Genomic DNA, 16,553 nt, shown 5'->3' on the forward strand with positions numbered 1-16,553 from the left:
GTCAGGGGGAAACGTGGTGGGAGACCAACGAAAGTTATCGCGGGGGAGGGGTGGTGGATGGGTCCGACAACCACTGACTTTCACTCAGGAGGTCGGTGTTCACTTCCTGTAAGATTGTAAAGCCAAACCCTGTTCTTTGTTCCTAAACCCAACCACATGTGTGTGTGTTGGCTAAACATAACCACGTGTGTATGTTGGCTAAACGTAACCACGTCTGTGTGTGTTGGCTAAACATAACCACGTGTGTGTGTCAGCTAAACGTAACCACATGTGTGTGTTGGCTAAACATAACCACGTGTGTGTGTGTTGGCTAAATGTAACCACGTGTGTGTTTGTTGGCTAAACATAACCACGTGTGTGTGTTGGCTAAACGTAACCACGTGTGTGTGTTGGCTAAACGTAACCATGTGTGTGTGTTGGCTAAACGTAACCACGTGTGTGTGTTGGCTAAACGTAGCCACGTGTGTGTGTGTTGGCTAAACGTAACCACATGTGTGTGTTGGCTAAACATAACCACGTGTGTGTGTGTTGGCTAAACGTAACCACATGTGTGTGTTGGCTAAACATAACCACGTGTGTGTGTGTTGGCTAAACATAACCACCTGTGTGTGTCGGCTAAACGTAACTACGTGTGTGTGTTGACTAAACGTAACCACGTGTGTGTGTTGGCTAAACGTAACCACGTGTGTGTATTGGCTAAACGTTTACGTCACAGTTAACCATCGCTGTGAATGCACCATGCTAACCAAACTACCATCTACCATTAGTGTTAGCTCCACCCTCTCATCCAAATACCGTCAACAATGGCTCCAAAAATCCAAGATGGCCACAGCCAAAAGGCTTCAGAACCTAATGAGTGACATCACTGTCGCTACACCCATGATTTTATACAGTCTATGATTAAATAACACTGTCTTTGTGCGCTGCTTTGTCTGATATGCTGTTAACCCTCTGACCAATCAGACAGAGTCCTCGCCGTGACATCATCTGATTGATCAGGATCTGTATTCATGAGGTATCAGACTGGTGCTGCTGCACGCTGCACGGCTGAAGGAGGAAAGTGAGGATGAGTGCAGACACAGTGTGAATGTCAGAGAGGAAACATTATTGTGAACAGATGCTCAGGGATTTTCTGAGTTAGTTAAAAGAGAGCATCAGTAGAAAACTGCACTTTAAAATGTGACTATCCTCCTTTATATTTTTTCATTGGTGCCTTTTGTGTTGGCTCAGTGTTCAATAACAAAACGTCAGAAATCATTTCCTTTGATTTTTTAATTCAACAAGCAATTTGTTGTATTTTATCAGTAAACTGAAGCAGCACAGAGGCATCGTGACGCCTTTGTCAGAGTGTAACTGGGTTACTGTGAAATTTAGAGATAAGAAATCCAATTTCTGGAATTAGTGTTAGGTCTCAAAGAAACCAGGTTAACTCAGCTACATTTGGACTTGAGAAGCCTCATCTCTCCTCCTAACCAGAATTCTAACAAGAGTTTATGTGCGTGGCAGACAAAGTGCTGCAGCGGCATCAGTGCGACGAGGATGAAAGTCAACATCATATTATTTAGAGCGGAGGGTCGCTGTATCCAAATAATTAAATCCAAAGTCAGACTAAAACTGGAACTGACACTAAAATAAAAAACAGCAGCTTCTTTCAGTCTGAATAAATTCAATATTTTGCAATTTATGAACACGTCCTGCACTGTGAGGAAGAACTGTGCTCGCTCACTGTTCTCCAAATGATCTTGTAAAAAACAACGTCTAATCTAAAGCCTTGAAATAAGCTGTGGTTCAACAGTGTGGAAGATAAGAAGGAGAAATGATAACTGGCGAGCTGTTTGTAAAGACAGGTCTGAATTCTCCCAGTAAACAGTTTTCTCGTGTCCTTGTGAAAGTACAGCGTTATCAGATATTTACAGATGATGTCTGACCTTGGATGGAAACCTTTGGATGTTCTTTCTTCGTGCACTCCGGTTGGGTCAGCGGGTCAAACAACGACAGGGTCGCCGGGGCAGCCGAGTTCTGCGTGAAGACAGCTGGGAGGAGGAGGAGGAGCAGGAAGAGGCCGGCCATAGACGAGGGGGTGGAGTCCTGCGAGGACGCTGTCATGGTGATAACCTCTCCTCTAACTGCCAAGGTGGGCCTCTGGGATACAGCTGCAGAAGAGAAAAGTTTCAGCACCTCAATGCAACATTTTTCACACCTGGCTTCAAAGAAAAGAATCTCTCTCTGAGTCACTTCAAAATCATTTCTTCTCTCCAACTTTCAGTTCCTGTGGGCTCTGAATCCAGCACAGAGGAGCAGGAAGAGAATGAAAAATAATGCAAAAGGCATAAAATTTTGGTAAAAAAGGACATATACGTGGGATGAAAGCGAGGATGTTAGGTAACTAGCGGGTGGCTAGAAAGACGAGATATAAAGCTGAGTAAATTACAGAGTAAAAAAAGAGGAGAGAAAGAGAGATGGAAGGTGTGAAGGACACAGAGTGGAAAAAAGAAACTGGCCAGAAAACTCTTCCGCTTCAGCATTTTAAAGAAATACCTAACCTCTGACCTCCAGATAATTATTTAAAATGTGCAATTAAACTTTGGGAGTTAATTTAATGGCTGATTAAAATGAGAAAATTGAATGCAGTAGTGGACTGTTCAATGAGGCAGAAGCTTCCACAAGTCGATGGAGCAGAAATGAGCTCACTTAAAATTTGTGGCTCTTAGAGATGTGCCGGGAAAATGTTTGCACAACTATTAACTTCCTGTCCGCTCAGAAGGCACTTTTACTGCACGTGTGATGCATATCAGCACATGAATAATATCCAGTCATCCTCTGACCTCTGTGTCCGAGCCATATTTAAGCAGCGCCAGCCAGCAGACACACACACAAATGCTCCAACAGAAAATGCACATGCAGGCGCTCTGAATGCGTCCTGAGCAAATGTAATCTCTTCCAGTCGTAACATATGAGTCTACAGAGCTGAGCTGAAACCAGCAGTTCATCATCTCCCGGCCTGCGCTCCTTACGATGTTAGCTTAGCGAGGTGTAATATCATTTAAGTAGATTAAAAACTGAGAGCATCAACTTTCTGCAGCACTTTGGCTGGGTTACATCTCTCTGTGGTGTTTTTCCTCACTAATGCTTCAATCAATAACAAATTATTAGCTTGGTTGAGTTGCAAATCAACCATCTTGCCCTGCAATCAATTATCCCTCTCTCTACAGCTGCTAACTAATTAGGCAAATGCACAGAGTGCCCATGTTTGTCATTACAAAACAGTGGAGTCAACAGGCCCTGAGCTCCTGCCAGCAAACATACTGATGATGGAACAGGTGGAAGTATTCACTGCACTCTGCACTGGACTCACTCAGGCTGGATGTGAGCTCACTGTTAGGCCCATCATACACTACAAGACTTTTAAAGCACTTTTAAAAGACTATAATCAGTCAGAGTAAATGTCAACATGTATTTTTAATGGTTTGATGTAATTAGAAGATGAATACAAAAGGTCTTCAGAAAAAGATCAGAATCATTTTTGTCTCAGCAGCTGGAGGGGCGTCTCCATGTCTGAATGGTCGGATTCAAACAAACTTGTGTCGTAGCCTCATGTCACGGACAGACAGTGGCCACGTTTCCCAGTTAAGAGTGATCTTAGGACTTAGGAGCTCAGTTAAGAACATCTTTGGTAAGAAGGGTCGCTAAGGTACGAGTGTTTCCCAGATGCCTTTAATGCCCTTCTTAGGATCGCTCTTTAAGACGCTCTCAACAGGAGCTGACCACTGCCGCGGTGCTGAAACTAAATGAATCGATGTCAGGCACATCGATCACCCACAACTTCATCAGCGCATAAGTCACACACAGCGCTGCTACCTAACGCACTAATTCCCTGCTGCTCGTGTGTATGTGTGCTCTAATAATTCTAATGAAAAACTAAAACAATAAATATTTGTTAATCACCTACTTTCATGACGAAAACAAGACTATGACTAAATAAGAAGCAGTCTTGGTAAGAGAATGATGAGCTCACGTGTGTGCGCTTGCGCAAGGCCGTGAGACATGGGCACCGTGTTCATGTGTGTTCACGTGCTTTCGCTGGTCTCACGCAAGCGCACACACATGAGCGCGGTGCCCAGAGAGGCAGTCAGAGCTACAGGCTACAATGAGGCTAAAAACAGAGTTCAAATGAGGTTTTTCCAAACAACTTTTTATGTCGGGGCTTCAGGACACTTGGATCACTACGGACGAGCAGTATGGAGATATTTTGTGGTTTCAATGATGTGTTTTTGGACGTTTGAATCTGGGGCGCCGTCAGCCTCCATTAGGTGGAGTTGTGTTGCTACCTCCTCTCCCCTTGGATCTCTGCAAGTGATGTGAGGACTCTAAAACTTCACCTGAGCCTCCCTCGGCATATGGGTGAGTAGATAATGGCTGAGTTTTCATGTTGGGTGCACTGTTAAGTGTTAAGAGCGTTCTTAAGAAGCTCTTACAGCTAAGAGCGATCTGGGAAACGCAGCCAGTGTTGTTAGCAGTGGTACTGAAGCATAAGGACCACAGCAGAAGACACTGGAAGACTTTTAAAGTTTAAAGTCAAGACAACGTGAGGTTTCAGTCACACATTATGACGTGTGTCAAAGACTGCAGATCCTGCAGAGTCACTATTTACAGACTACAACTAGATTCCTTCTGAGATTATTTCCCATCCTGCTCCTGCTGCAAAACATTACACCAAACTCCCTTTAAGAAATGTGACATGTTAATAATTCTTCATGTGTCTACAGAAACACATCACTCCAGACACACAAGGCGCCATGTGTGGAAAGTATTTTGTCAATTCGGCATCAATATAATCCATAAAGATAGACTGTATCTGAGAACAAACTTCACATTTTGGATTTTCTCCCCTTAACTTGCTACCAGCCTCTGTTGGTCAGCTTTTAGTGGGAAGAGACTGTGTTCATGAACTTCAGTATTTGCAGGAGCCAAAACTAAAAATGTATGATAACATTAAATATGTTTGATTTTGTGGGAACATTAAGAAAAAGACGATCGGACCACCTCACACCGAAGGATGATCATCACAGCAGCACACACACCACTGAGATAAAACTCATGGTTTTATTCTGACTCTGTAAATTTGTCCGCAGCAGTGAAATCGCTTGAAATGCCATTTGGTGCGAGGCCAGCGTCAGACCACATTCAGGCTGAAAATGGCACTTCAGTTAAAAACATGCAGTTGACAGGTGAGTTTTAGTGATCCATCAGTTTCAGATCTTCATCATACTGCCTGCATCACTGCTCACCATGAGGCCACTAAGTTCACTGAAACATATGTGAGGTCTCTGAGCTGAGGGCCGAGCTTGATGTTCAGACTGTGATGGAGCTCAGCAACCAAGTAATCTGCATTTTAGCTCTGACTGTGTTCCCTGCTCGTCTACCTGTGGGTTCTGTTACCTGTTACCAGTACCTGGACAAGATCACGTCACGGTGTGATCGCATGGCTCCCAAACATCAGGCTCAGTTTCCTCTGTCTGTGCTACAAAGCAACACTGGAGGTTCTTTAATGTCTGGAAGTTCAAAATCACCAAGAGTTTATACAGAGTTTCCCTGATTGGCTGGACTGAGCTGAGACTGCACCTGCATGCAGGTGTCAGTGAGTGATGTGTGTTGGTGCTGCCAACATTTAACGTGACGTGAGTCCAACATTTAACTCTGCAGATGTCAGAGAGGAAAAACACTTCATGTTCTCAGTGGTGTCTTTTTGGATCGATTGTGTTGTTTAATTTGGAAGTCCGGACTGTTTCTATCCAGGCTCAGAGAGGTGAAAAAGAGAATTATGTTCAAGTCTTGACATCTCACAATTTCTTACAACCAAATTCTAATAAAGCCAAATCTGTCAGAATGTGAAGTGTGCATGTTTAATTGAACCTTCAGGACACAAAGCTCTTCAGTCGGATTATTTTCTGTTTAAACAGCTGAAAGATGCTGAACTAAAGTGAAGCACAGCAAATTCTGCCGCTCAAAATATTGTAGTGATGCTTTTAATCAAAACTAAAATCTGGGACCATATGTTCCTAATTTTAACATCTCCTGATTGGCAGTCTGTTGCATAATTAATTGAACTAATTATTTTTGAGACTTGGAGCAGATCGGTGCCTGGTTATCTTTCTAAACTTTTAGTTTACTTGTTTGTCATATTCTTTTATTTTATTTAACTTTATTTTATTATACTTCATTTTATTTTGACATATTTTATTTTATATTTTCCTAATTTATTTCTATTTTATGTTTTATTTCTATTTTACTTTCTATTAATTTTATTTTATTATATTTTATTTTATCTTAATCTATTATAATTTCATTTTGCTTTATATTTATTTTATTTCAATTTATTTTACCTGATTTTATTTTATTTTATTATATCTTATTTTACTTTATATTTATTTTATTTCATTTAACTTTTTTTTATACTACTATTATAATGCTTTATTTTATTATCTGGCTGCATCAGTGTATTCATTCCTGTAGAATCAAGGCCCATTATCACACTGCAGCAGATCCAGTGCTGTCAAAAAGCAGTGTGATATAACCTGAGATATCAAAGACGAGCAGCCTCGCTATGATTTGCACAGAAAATCATTCCTTCAGCAGACTCTACATTCATTTTTAGTTTTCTGACATTTTCTTGCTCTTAGTCCTTCTGACAGGAGACAGTGAAGTGAAACATGAGGAGACACACGATTATGAAATCAAACTGAAAACATTATGCGTCCCCACCAGGACACCTCCTCCTCTTTATTTGTATCTTCCTCAGGAGCCGAGCGGGCAGGTGCTTCATTCACATTAAACACTGAGTCCTGAAAGTCAAAGAGCGACTGTACAAATCCTCTCATTAGTCTAAGAGCTGGACTGAGAGCGAGCAGGACAGGAGATCGTGACAGACGGCCGGCGCTCTGCTGTAAGACTCTGGGTTGTCTTGGCATGAACACACACACACACACACACACACACACACAGGGAGCCGCACTGTCAGCAGCGGGATGAGGTTAGTACAGGGATGTCAAAAACTCTGTAGAAAAGTTGTGTCACTCAAGCAACACACACACACACACACACACACACACACACACAAAGTCTCAGTTCAAAAACTGGCAAAATCCAGCCATGGACAGCTGGTCACACTCTGTACTGGGTCACAGCGAGTGGGCAGGACTGACACATGCTGTGTGCAGACATTCACTCCTGAGTGAGTGTGTGTGTGTGTGTGTGTGTGTGTGTGTGTGTGTGTCCCTGCTCTTCAAGGCCACTCTAAAGAGCCTGATAGGGTCCATCCAATTTCCTGTCCTGCTGTGTTCTGGATTAGCAAGTTTGTCAGCGAGGAGCCAGAACAATCCATACCACTGGGTGAGCTGTGTCATAAACACACACACACCATCACACACACCATCACACACACACCATCACACACACCATCACACACAGCGGATGCTTTTAAGAAGAGTCTCTGAGCCACTGTTTGCCCGTCAGTCAGTCAGTCAGACTTCCTGTTGGATACAAGAGTCGATTAAAGGTGCACTATATGCTGAGGAGTTACAGGCTCTGGATTGGACCAACAGATGTCCAGGCACGACTCTCTGTCGATAACTTTGTGATCAGTGAGGAGAAAGATTTACTGCTTAATGCTGAGGAGACTGTTTGCAGAGGACGAGGACGTTTTCAGGACTTTTAAGAAGAACCACCACAACGTAAATATAAATACTGATATCTGTAAATGTAATCAAGTATTTAAAGTACCTGTCTGTGCGTAACAACTAGACTTGCACCGATTTATCGGCAGTGCTTGGAATCGGGACGGTTTTCACATGATCGGCCGTGACCTGCAACCGGCCGCTCAGTCTAAAATATGCCGATTTAAAACGCTGGTCAAATTCCCAGCGCGCCACATGATTGACATCGTGTAACATCAGCAGCGCACATGCACACATGTGCAACTCACGGCTTGAGCGATGTGAGGAAGTGAAACATGGGCGGCTTCTCACCTTAATCATTCACGTACACACATCAAAAAAGAGAAGGAGGAAGGTGTTAATTGTCCGTGTTAAACTGAACTGCACAGCTCTCACTGCTGCACTGTGCCGCTTGAAACTGACGTGGCGCGTGTCCGCGTGCCAAAGATGCACGTGTCCACACGCTTAGTGGCGCTACTACTAATTTTTTTTAATACTGTACCTGAGGTTATAGCTCAGTCCATAGGGACTTGGGTTGGGAACCGGAGGGTCGCCTGTTCGAACCCCCCAACCGCTCGGGGGCGCCTCACCAAGGGCAGCCCCCTCACTCTGACATCTCTCCACTTTGTGCATGTGTAGGTCCTGTTTGTGTGTGTGTGTGTGTGTCTTTCAGACCTGTGTGTAATTGACAAGCAAGAGTGAAAACACTGAATTTCCCCTCAGGGGGATTAATAAAGGAAATAAACTAAACTGAAACCGCATTTTTCTGTGCGAGTGCGTGTAATCAACATCATCCTCACTGTGACCTCGTCACATGTCCACGTTTGGTCATGTCCACATATGACGTCCAAGGTACCCTGGGTGTGTTGGTTGTTGACGTTCTGGGACGCCGTGTCAAGGGTTTAGGAAAAGAGAACAGGGTTTGGCTTTACAATCTTACAGGAAGTGAACACCGGCCTCCTGGGTGAAAGTTGGTGGTTGTTAAAGGGAGTTTGGTGTAATGTTTTCCACCAGGTGCAGGATGGGAAATAATCTCCGAAGGAATCTAGTTATAGTCTGTAAATAGTGACCCTGCAGGATCCCCAGACTTTGACACACGCCATATTGTGTGTATAAAACTCACACTGTCTCTCAGAGTCTTCTGCTGTGGTCCTGATGCTTCAGTCCCGCTGCTAACACCCCTGACTGTCGTGACATGAAAGATACAGCACAAATTTATTTGTAACCCGACCAATCAGACATGGAGACGCCCCTCCAGCTGCCGAGACAAAAAGGATTCTGCTCTTTTCCTAAAGACCTTTTTGTTCATCTTCTAATTATACGAAACCATTAAAAGTACATGCTGACATTTACTCTGACTGCACAGATGACTTAAAGGTGATTTCACTCTGACTTTAAGGTCAAACAGTGTCTTATCAGCTTATTTTTATTACTGCAGTGACAGACTTTTTTCTCTAGTAAGAACCTCATTGTCGAGTTTAGTTGGACAGTTTGAAGATTTACATGCTTCTCAAGAGTTTGAGATTATTATACAACTTTCTGAAACAAAGAGAGAATGCCTTGATTGACTGTCAGCCAGGTAAAACCAAGCATTTTTAGGGAACTTTAAAAAAAAGTTGAGATGCATAATGACCAGCTGTCCAACGGTGGATGTACAGTCTGTATCTGCAATGTAACTCCCAGGTAGCCAAAATGATCTGGCCCAGCATCGGCCCAAACTCTGCATGCTGGGAGAAATAAGTCGAGCTGTGTTTGATGTTGACCCCCGAAATAAACTGGCCCAATCCCAGCTGCAGACACTGTCATCACTGGGTGTTGTTAGATGGATTTGTGACAAAAAGTTTTTGTTTTAAAGTAAAAGTATTCAGTCTGTGAATAAAGTCAAATGTAAAAACTCAGATATATAAAGTAGCACTGCTTTAAAAAGTCCAGTGTTTGAGTGAAAGTAGTTCCTCACCTCTGGCTGTGTACTCTGACAGTTTAGAGCAGAGACACAGTTTGACCTAAATGTTTAAAAGCTGGAGGCAGAGTATTTCCTGTTAAGGTGTACTGCATTAATATCTCACCAGGAAGCTTCAGATCGCTGTAAACAACCTAAAGCAGTCAACTCCTCCTCCTCCTCCTCCTCCTCCTCCTCCCAGTGGCTGACAATAAAAAGACTACAGCTCCTGGGTGCAGAGATAATTCTGGAAGGATCAACCTAGATAAACAAGGTAAGCTCTCCTTTTTATAAAATCATTTCTAGTCTTTATCCAGATTGCAGCCAGAACATCTCAACCTTTCCTGAGCACAGGCTCTCACAAGTCCCTGCCAATGCCAGTGCGTAGCTATGGCAACAGAGCGGCGAGTTGGTAGTCAGGCAGCGGGAACCAGGTTGAGTGTATTTCGGCACAGGCCTCAACAGTCTCCCGGGGGGGGGGGTGACTGCCCACTGATGCAACACTGTAAGAGGAAGTGAAGTGCTTACAGGACAATGAAACGCCTGAACGATGCAAATATGAGCGATGTGTGTTAAAATTAGACGCTATGTGTATGAGTGTATAAATGCCCAAAGCTTCAAGTCTGGAAGAGACTTGTGAAGATGTCCCATCAGAGACTGACTAGAAAGATATTTAATTGGGTGACCCCCATGGTGACCCTCATGGTGACCCCCGGGCTAACAAGTGGAAATCCTTATTTTATTCAAACAACTTGTCGTTTATTTTCCAGAACAGGTTCCTGTCTGATATTCAGATCAGGAGTTGAGAAAAATGGTCCATTGACATGTGCTACAAACCAAAACTACAAACTTACTGTCAGCTACAGTGTGAAACCTTACGTGAAGTATAATCTAAACAAAAGGCAGATATCTCTGTGGGCTCTACACACAATCTGATTTTTGTGTCAGTTAGGTGAAGTTGAGAATGAGGTTTATTTGTTGTTTTACTGTCCTGTATACAGAGATATAATCCATTAAAATGATCTTTATTTATGTTGATTTGTTTTGGTTGGATGATCACGAATTTAAATTTTGTTTCAGAAGATGAACATTTTCTGTGGCAGAGTTTCTTCCTCGGCCTGAGACACAAGGCAGAGGATTTGTTTGAGGACTGAGCAGTTAAATAACTCGTACACTAGACTGATCACTGCAGCATCATGGTAACAGTGTCTTATAAACCCATGAGGCTTTGGGCACACGTTTGTGTGCATGACACAACATAAAGACGAACCAATCAATCTATCAATCTGTACTGTATGTGATGTGTGTCATTTCTAAGGTGGCAAAAAACTGTTGCATGGCTATAAGGAGTCATCTCTCTTTTTTCGTGTCTATTTTATTTATTAAGACAACACACATCAATCAACATTTCTGTGTATGTGCACAACAGAACATTGTTGAAACATTTCAACAACGCTGTAAATAAACGTGAGGTTTAGGCACAAAAACCTCTTGCCTATGTTTAGGTAAAGATCGTGCTTTGGTTTAAAGTACCTGGTTTTGGTGGCACAATCCCGACAGGAAACAAAGCAATGTCTCCATTAAAAAACAACTGCTTCTGGTTGAACTATCCCGACAGGAAACAAAGCAATGTCTCCATTAAAAAACAACTGCTTCTGGTTGAACTATCCCGACAGGAAACGCAGCGATGTTTGGATAAAAACTATCACTTTGTGTGGCACCTTCCCAGCTGGAGATACAGCAACAAGTCACTAAAAACAACCACTTATTGTGGCTAAAAGTTGCTGTAAACGCAGCAATGATCTGCAGCTTGGCGGGCGTCTCGCTTACATGTCACGCCATCCACCATCCCCTCCACCTCCTGATGACAAAGTCAGCTCAGATACTTTCACTTTATAAATTTGAATATGATACATATGAAATGTAAAAATAATGTATCCCTGGTTTGCAGGATTATACAGTGCCAAGTCTTTCCTCAGACGACTGGGCTGTGAATGGAAAGCTAAATTAGGTTTTCAGGGCAGCAGAGAGTCGATGCTCTGAGCTGATGAAGAAAAAGGCCTAATAAAAAACTGGAGTCTGTTCTCCCACTTCCCTCGTTCATTTGACTGAAACTGTGCTGTCAGAAGATGGTTCCTCCTGACAGCCTTGGCTCCGAGTGCTACAGTCGCCCTCAGCTAAAGAAAAGACTCTGGGAGAGAGGCCAGGTGAGGGGGCCATAACTACTGCTTTTCAAAACTGTGTCTGTGCGATTGTCAGAGCTCATCACATTCCTCCGGGGCGGCAGGGCCTCTCGGCAGGTGTGTCGATCCTCCTCGTAGCAGTTGTAAAACCCTCTCCCCTATCTCATTTTTATCCTCCTCCTTCTCTTATCACTCCTTATTTGGTTTGCATTCTGCTGCTCCTTCATTTCTTTCTTCCATCACTCTGGAGACTGTTATGGTCCAAGAGTTTCCAGAGTCCGCTGCACCTTTGCTGGCCGTTTGCTTCTTCATTTCAACCCAGCCTGCGAGGGGAGTACCTCTAATTACAACTCAATGCTAGCTCCCCGAGCCTGATCTCATCAGAATCTATTACGACACTGATTAAATTGCTTCTGGCCCGTCGGGAAGCCGCTGCCGCCTGTATAAAAGAACTGCCTATTTTATGCCATTTTGGAACGGGACAAGGAAGGAAGTGTGTGTGTGTGTGTGTGTGTGTGTGTGTGTGTGTGTGTGTGTGGCCAGCGGGTGAAATAAGAATCAATGTTTGTTGCTTTTAGAAAAATCTGTCATCACAGAGAGCAGATAAGAAATTTAATTGGTAATTTCTACAGCGCAGCTCCGAGGGGAGGGACCTTTTCCCTTTTTCTTTGATTCGTTAAAAGTGATTAGACGTCATTGTTAAGCATCTTTTAGCAGGATTTCAAGTTAAACCCCTCCAGAGCTTTAAGTGCATGAAAATTGTGTTCCTACACAGCCTGCCGCCGATCCTCCCATCGCTCATCATTAGCTTGCATGGCACAGGAACACCAATACTGTACCTCCTCCTCCAAAAGCTCAAAGGAATTCTCTTGCACACACACAAAAATGAATTACAACAGAAGGAAATAACACCTGTTTCCTCAAGGAACTCAACGCGAGATCGATGCCTCCAGTTCTGAGCGTAGATCAAGCCGGTTTTTAAACAAAACAAAACGCTCATTTCACACTTGTCATTTTACCTCGCGGTTGTTTCATGGTAAAAACACGTACAGTAAAGTGTGTGTGTGTGTTTACGTGTGTCCCCGTTTAATCAAACTAACAAATCAACCCAACCTCACAACATCCTGATAAATGCCGACACCCGCTCCACAGATGCATATTGCCACCATATTCCCATCCTATTCAAGTCTTCCCGCAGGGGGTTTGGTCCAGCCAAGGCTACACTGACCATGTCTAATTCACCTCAATAGCTCAACCCCACCAATCTCTTTAATGCCTGCGCTGCTATGGGAGGGGTGGGCAGGGGCCACGGGGGCCTCATGAGAGTCCCAAGGGAACGGGGTCGAACATGCAGACAACACACTTGGGGGAAGGACGCAGGAATGTGTGATGAAGACGGTTACGGACGACATAGACGGTCTTTTTTTTTCTCTTTCTCCTCTTAGAAATAGAGAGGGCGACTGCGGGGTCACGGCGAGCATCTCCTGTTATTGAGTCTCTCCACTCATGCTTGAGAAGGCAGGCACAACTGGAGAAAGGGTCTTCTATAGGATTGAGGGAGGGTTGACCTCGGACCACAGAAAACAGAGTGTGAATGTGTGTGTGTGTGTGTGTGTGTGTTTGGGGGAGAACATTGAGTGACAGGGCTGATGAGGTGGCGAGGTTGACAGACGCTGTCTGGATTATGTCCGATATCAAATCAGAGGCTGTGCTGGAATCAAGGCATTGTGGTGCCCAAGGGAAGGTGGCATCTGATATCCTCATATAGCTGAGGGACTGTCAACTCAGACGTGATGTGACAGGAGGCGGCAAAATACAGGAACGGGAGAAAAGACACAGGATGTGAGCGCACATTTGGTCCACAGATTTGTGGTTATATACATGTGTAAAGCTCGGAGTGTGTCCGTGAGATAAACACACTCTGTATATGACCTGACTGTGTGTCTGTGCTCGCTGCTGCATTAGTTTCTGTCTTTCTGCACGAATCTGTCTGTTTTTTCCTTTTAATTATTTTCCACAGTGTGTGCAGATATCGCAGCTCAATCTCCAGGAAAAATGTTGGGACTGTACATCTCTGCAAACCACAGATACATTACCTGTGTGCGTTATTATGTAGCTCATATGTTGAAACTTGTCTTTATGTTTTAACGATACAGTGGTTAACGTGTCGTTCGATTCAGTGTTGGGCAGCAGTGTCACTACAAGTAGCTGTGTTACTAACTTAACTCTATTTCTCAGTAGCATGGTGGTGACACCACAGCTCTCTGAGTCAAATATCGTTTCAGTAGCAAAGTTTATTAATTTTGAATAAAATCTCCAAAGTGCAGCGGACTGTCGTCGGGATAAAGGTAAGGATAATAAAACTAAGGCGAAGTCATGTGACTGACGCCAGCACCACACTGAGGCATGTAGACGAGGGATAGCTTTAATGTTGTGAAACTTAATTTGATGGAGAGCAGCTGGTAGTTCAGCTCACTACATCTTTCAAGTAGCTTGCCCAACACTGGCTCGGGTTGGGCACAAAAAACACTTGGTTATGGTTGGGAAAATATATTGTTTAGTTTAAAATACCTTCTTTGGTGGCACAATCCCGACTGTAGACATACCAATGTCTCTGTAAAAATACTACTACATTTTATGGCACTGTCATGGCAAAAAAATGCAGCAAAGTCTTGGTAAAAAATAACTGCTTTCAGTGGCACTACACTGGCAGGAAATGCAGCCATGTCTGTAGAAAACAGCCGTATTTTGAGGCACCATCCTCGATAGAAACACAGTAATGTCTCGACAAAACAACCACTTTTCATGGCACAATTTTCATGCTGTAGAAACACAGCAACAGCCACATTTGGTGGCTAAAAAGTTGCAGGAAAAAAGGCAATGACTCACTAAAACACAGCTGACTGTGCTGTTGTTGGTCTCAAATGGAGGTCTGCAGCTTGGCAATATCCTCGCCAAGGTGTAACACCATCCACCATCTCCTCCAGCTCCCGATGACAAAGTCAGATACTACGTGACTTAAGGAACATTTACATGTTTAGTATAAAACAAATGTAATGTACTTGTGGTTTGCAGAAATGTACAAATTCAACATTTCCTTCTGGAGACTGGGCTGAACATCTGCAGGTGAGTCTCTCAATAAAAGTCAAAATATTAACTCATTCACTTTGCAAACAGCAGCCGACAAAAAGATCTCCGCTCAAGATCTGTTTACTCCTTTGTTCCGTAGATTTTCACTCTCACAGCAGATTAAATTTGTTCCTCTGTTGCAAAACTGTAGATGTTACAGCCATGCCTGAAATTATCCCTAAAAAAGAGAAACTCAACGTCTGTGTCTAAAATGAGCCGTAATGAGATTCTGAACACTAATGACTCATCAGCAATTTGCATCACCGCTGACAGGTGAAGTGTAATTTCATAATTGTCATTTTCACACCTATTAAATGCTAATTATTGCATTGTGGAGCTGCTGTTAGATATTAGTGAACATGCCCTGAACTATACTTTGTGAAGGCACTGAACAGGGGATATATTACTTCTTTTATTTTACCAGGGAGTCACGTCATGATTAAAATCGATTCTAAAGAAGAGACCTGCCCAAGGTACAAAATAAAAACATTAAATAGAACTTATAAAGTAATATGATACAAACATTCGCAATAAAACAGAAGAACAGCTGTTTAAGACGGCAGCTTCTCAAGAAAAACAACCACATGCCTTTATCACATCACATCATGCATGTCAGACAGATCATACTGTGACAGAGTGCCTCAGCAGCTTTTGAGTTCCTTCGTCAACAAACACTTTAGTTCCTGTAAAAACCGTCCGGGTTCATTCATGCACACACATTAGCAATTTATATCCTCACATTAATAATCTGTGTGTACTAATTAGTAATTTGTTCCATCAAATTAATAAGTCGTGCCCTCCACTTCTACATCCTGTCCTCAAATTATACTATCAATTCTCTCAGTGAGGCTAATAACATTAAGTTATTTCAGCAGTTGTAATTGAAGTCACAGGTTACAGCAGCGAGCCTCAGCTTCAGGGTGCAGATGGACTCATAATGATACTGATACAGATATCAATACATCCACTTTGTTCCCACCTAATGTCAGTGATCATCATCAGGTCTCTTCTATTAACATCATGAAGTGATCAGAACTGACCTCTGGCTGTTTGTAAACAGTTATTGGCTGTAAATGTGTGTGTGCGCTTTATAGCTAGGAACTAGCGTGCACTCAGGCCCGTCACAATAATGTGCGCAGGGCCTCGTGTCACTACGTTACACCACTGGGTGACAACACACAGTTATACGACTCAGAGAGCAGCTGCAGCAACTTTCAGATTTTAACAGACGGCATAAATAAACACGTAGACGAGTGGTCGGCAACCTGCAGCTCTTCAGCTCCTCTCCTGTGGCTTTGACAAATAATTATATGGAGATTAATAATGGTTATTTTAAGACTTTAATTTTCATTTATCCTTGCTGTGAGCCTAAAGTGACTCTAACATTCTTCATTCATAAATAGGTGTAAAATGATTTAACAACTAAAATGCACAGCACGTTCGGGGTGGGAATAATCAACACAGCAGAGTATCACAATATTTTTGCGTGGCAATATTGTGTCTTCACACAGTGCCCAGTATCGATTTTTTTATTAAATAAATTATTAATATTGCAAGTACAAATTAAACTTTCAGTTGCCTACTAGAATA

The 16,553-nt window shown here is 42.9% G+C and overlaps 1 protein-coding gene across 6 annotated transcripts in view; it reads right to left on the reverse strand.

Annotated features, from left to right (window-relative positions):
- The window catches only part of sema5ba (sema domain, seven thrombospondin repeats (type 1 and type 1-like), transmembrane domain (TM) and short cytoplasmic domain, (semaphorin) 5Ba), a 278,351-nt gene that overhangs the window by 164,740 nt on the left and 97,058 nt on the right, over window positions 1-16,553 (reverse strand). For all 6 annotated transcript variants that reach the window (XM_078174762.1, XM_078174761.1, XM_033617575.2 and 3 more), the window contains one exon: window positions 1,929-2,153. In XM_078174762.1, the coding sequence (XP_078030888.1) occupies window positions 1,929-2,106 (178 nt within the window). In that variant the 5' untranslated portion in view covers window positions 2,107-2,153. The remainder of the gene's footprint in view (window positions 1-1,928; window positions 2,154-16,553) is intronic.

This window comes from Epinephelus lanceolatus, chromosome 14, assembly GCF_041903045.1.
Source record: "Epinephelus lanceolatus isolate andai-2023 chromosome 14, ASM4190304v1, whole genome shotgun sequence".
NCBI lineage: Eukaryota > Metazoa > Chordata > Actinopteri > Perciformes > Serranidae > Epinephelus > Epinephelus lanceolatus.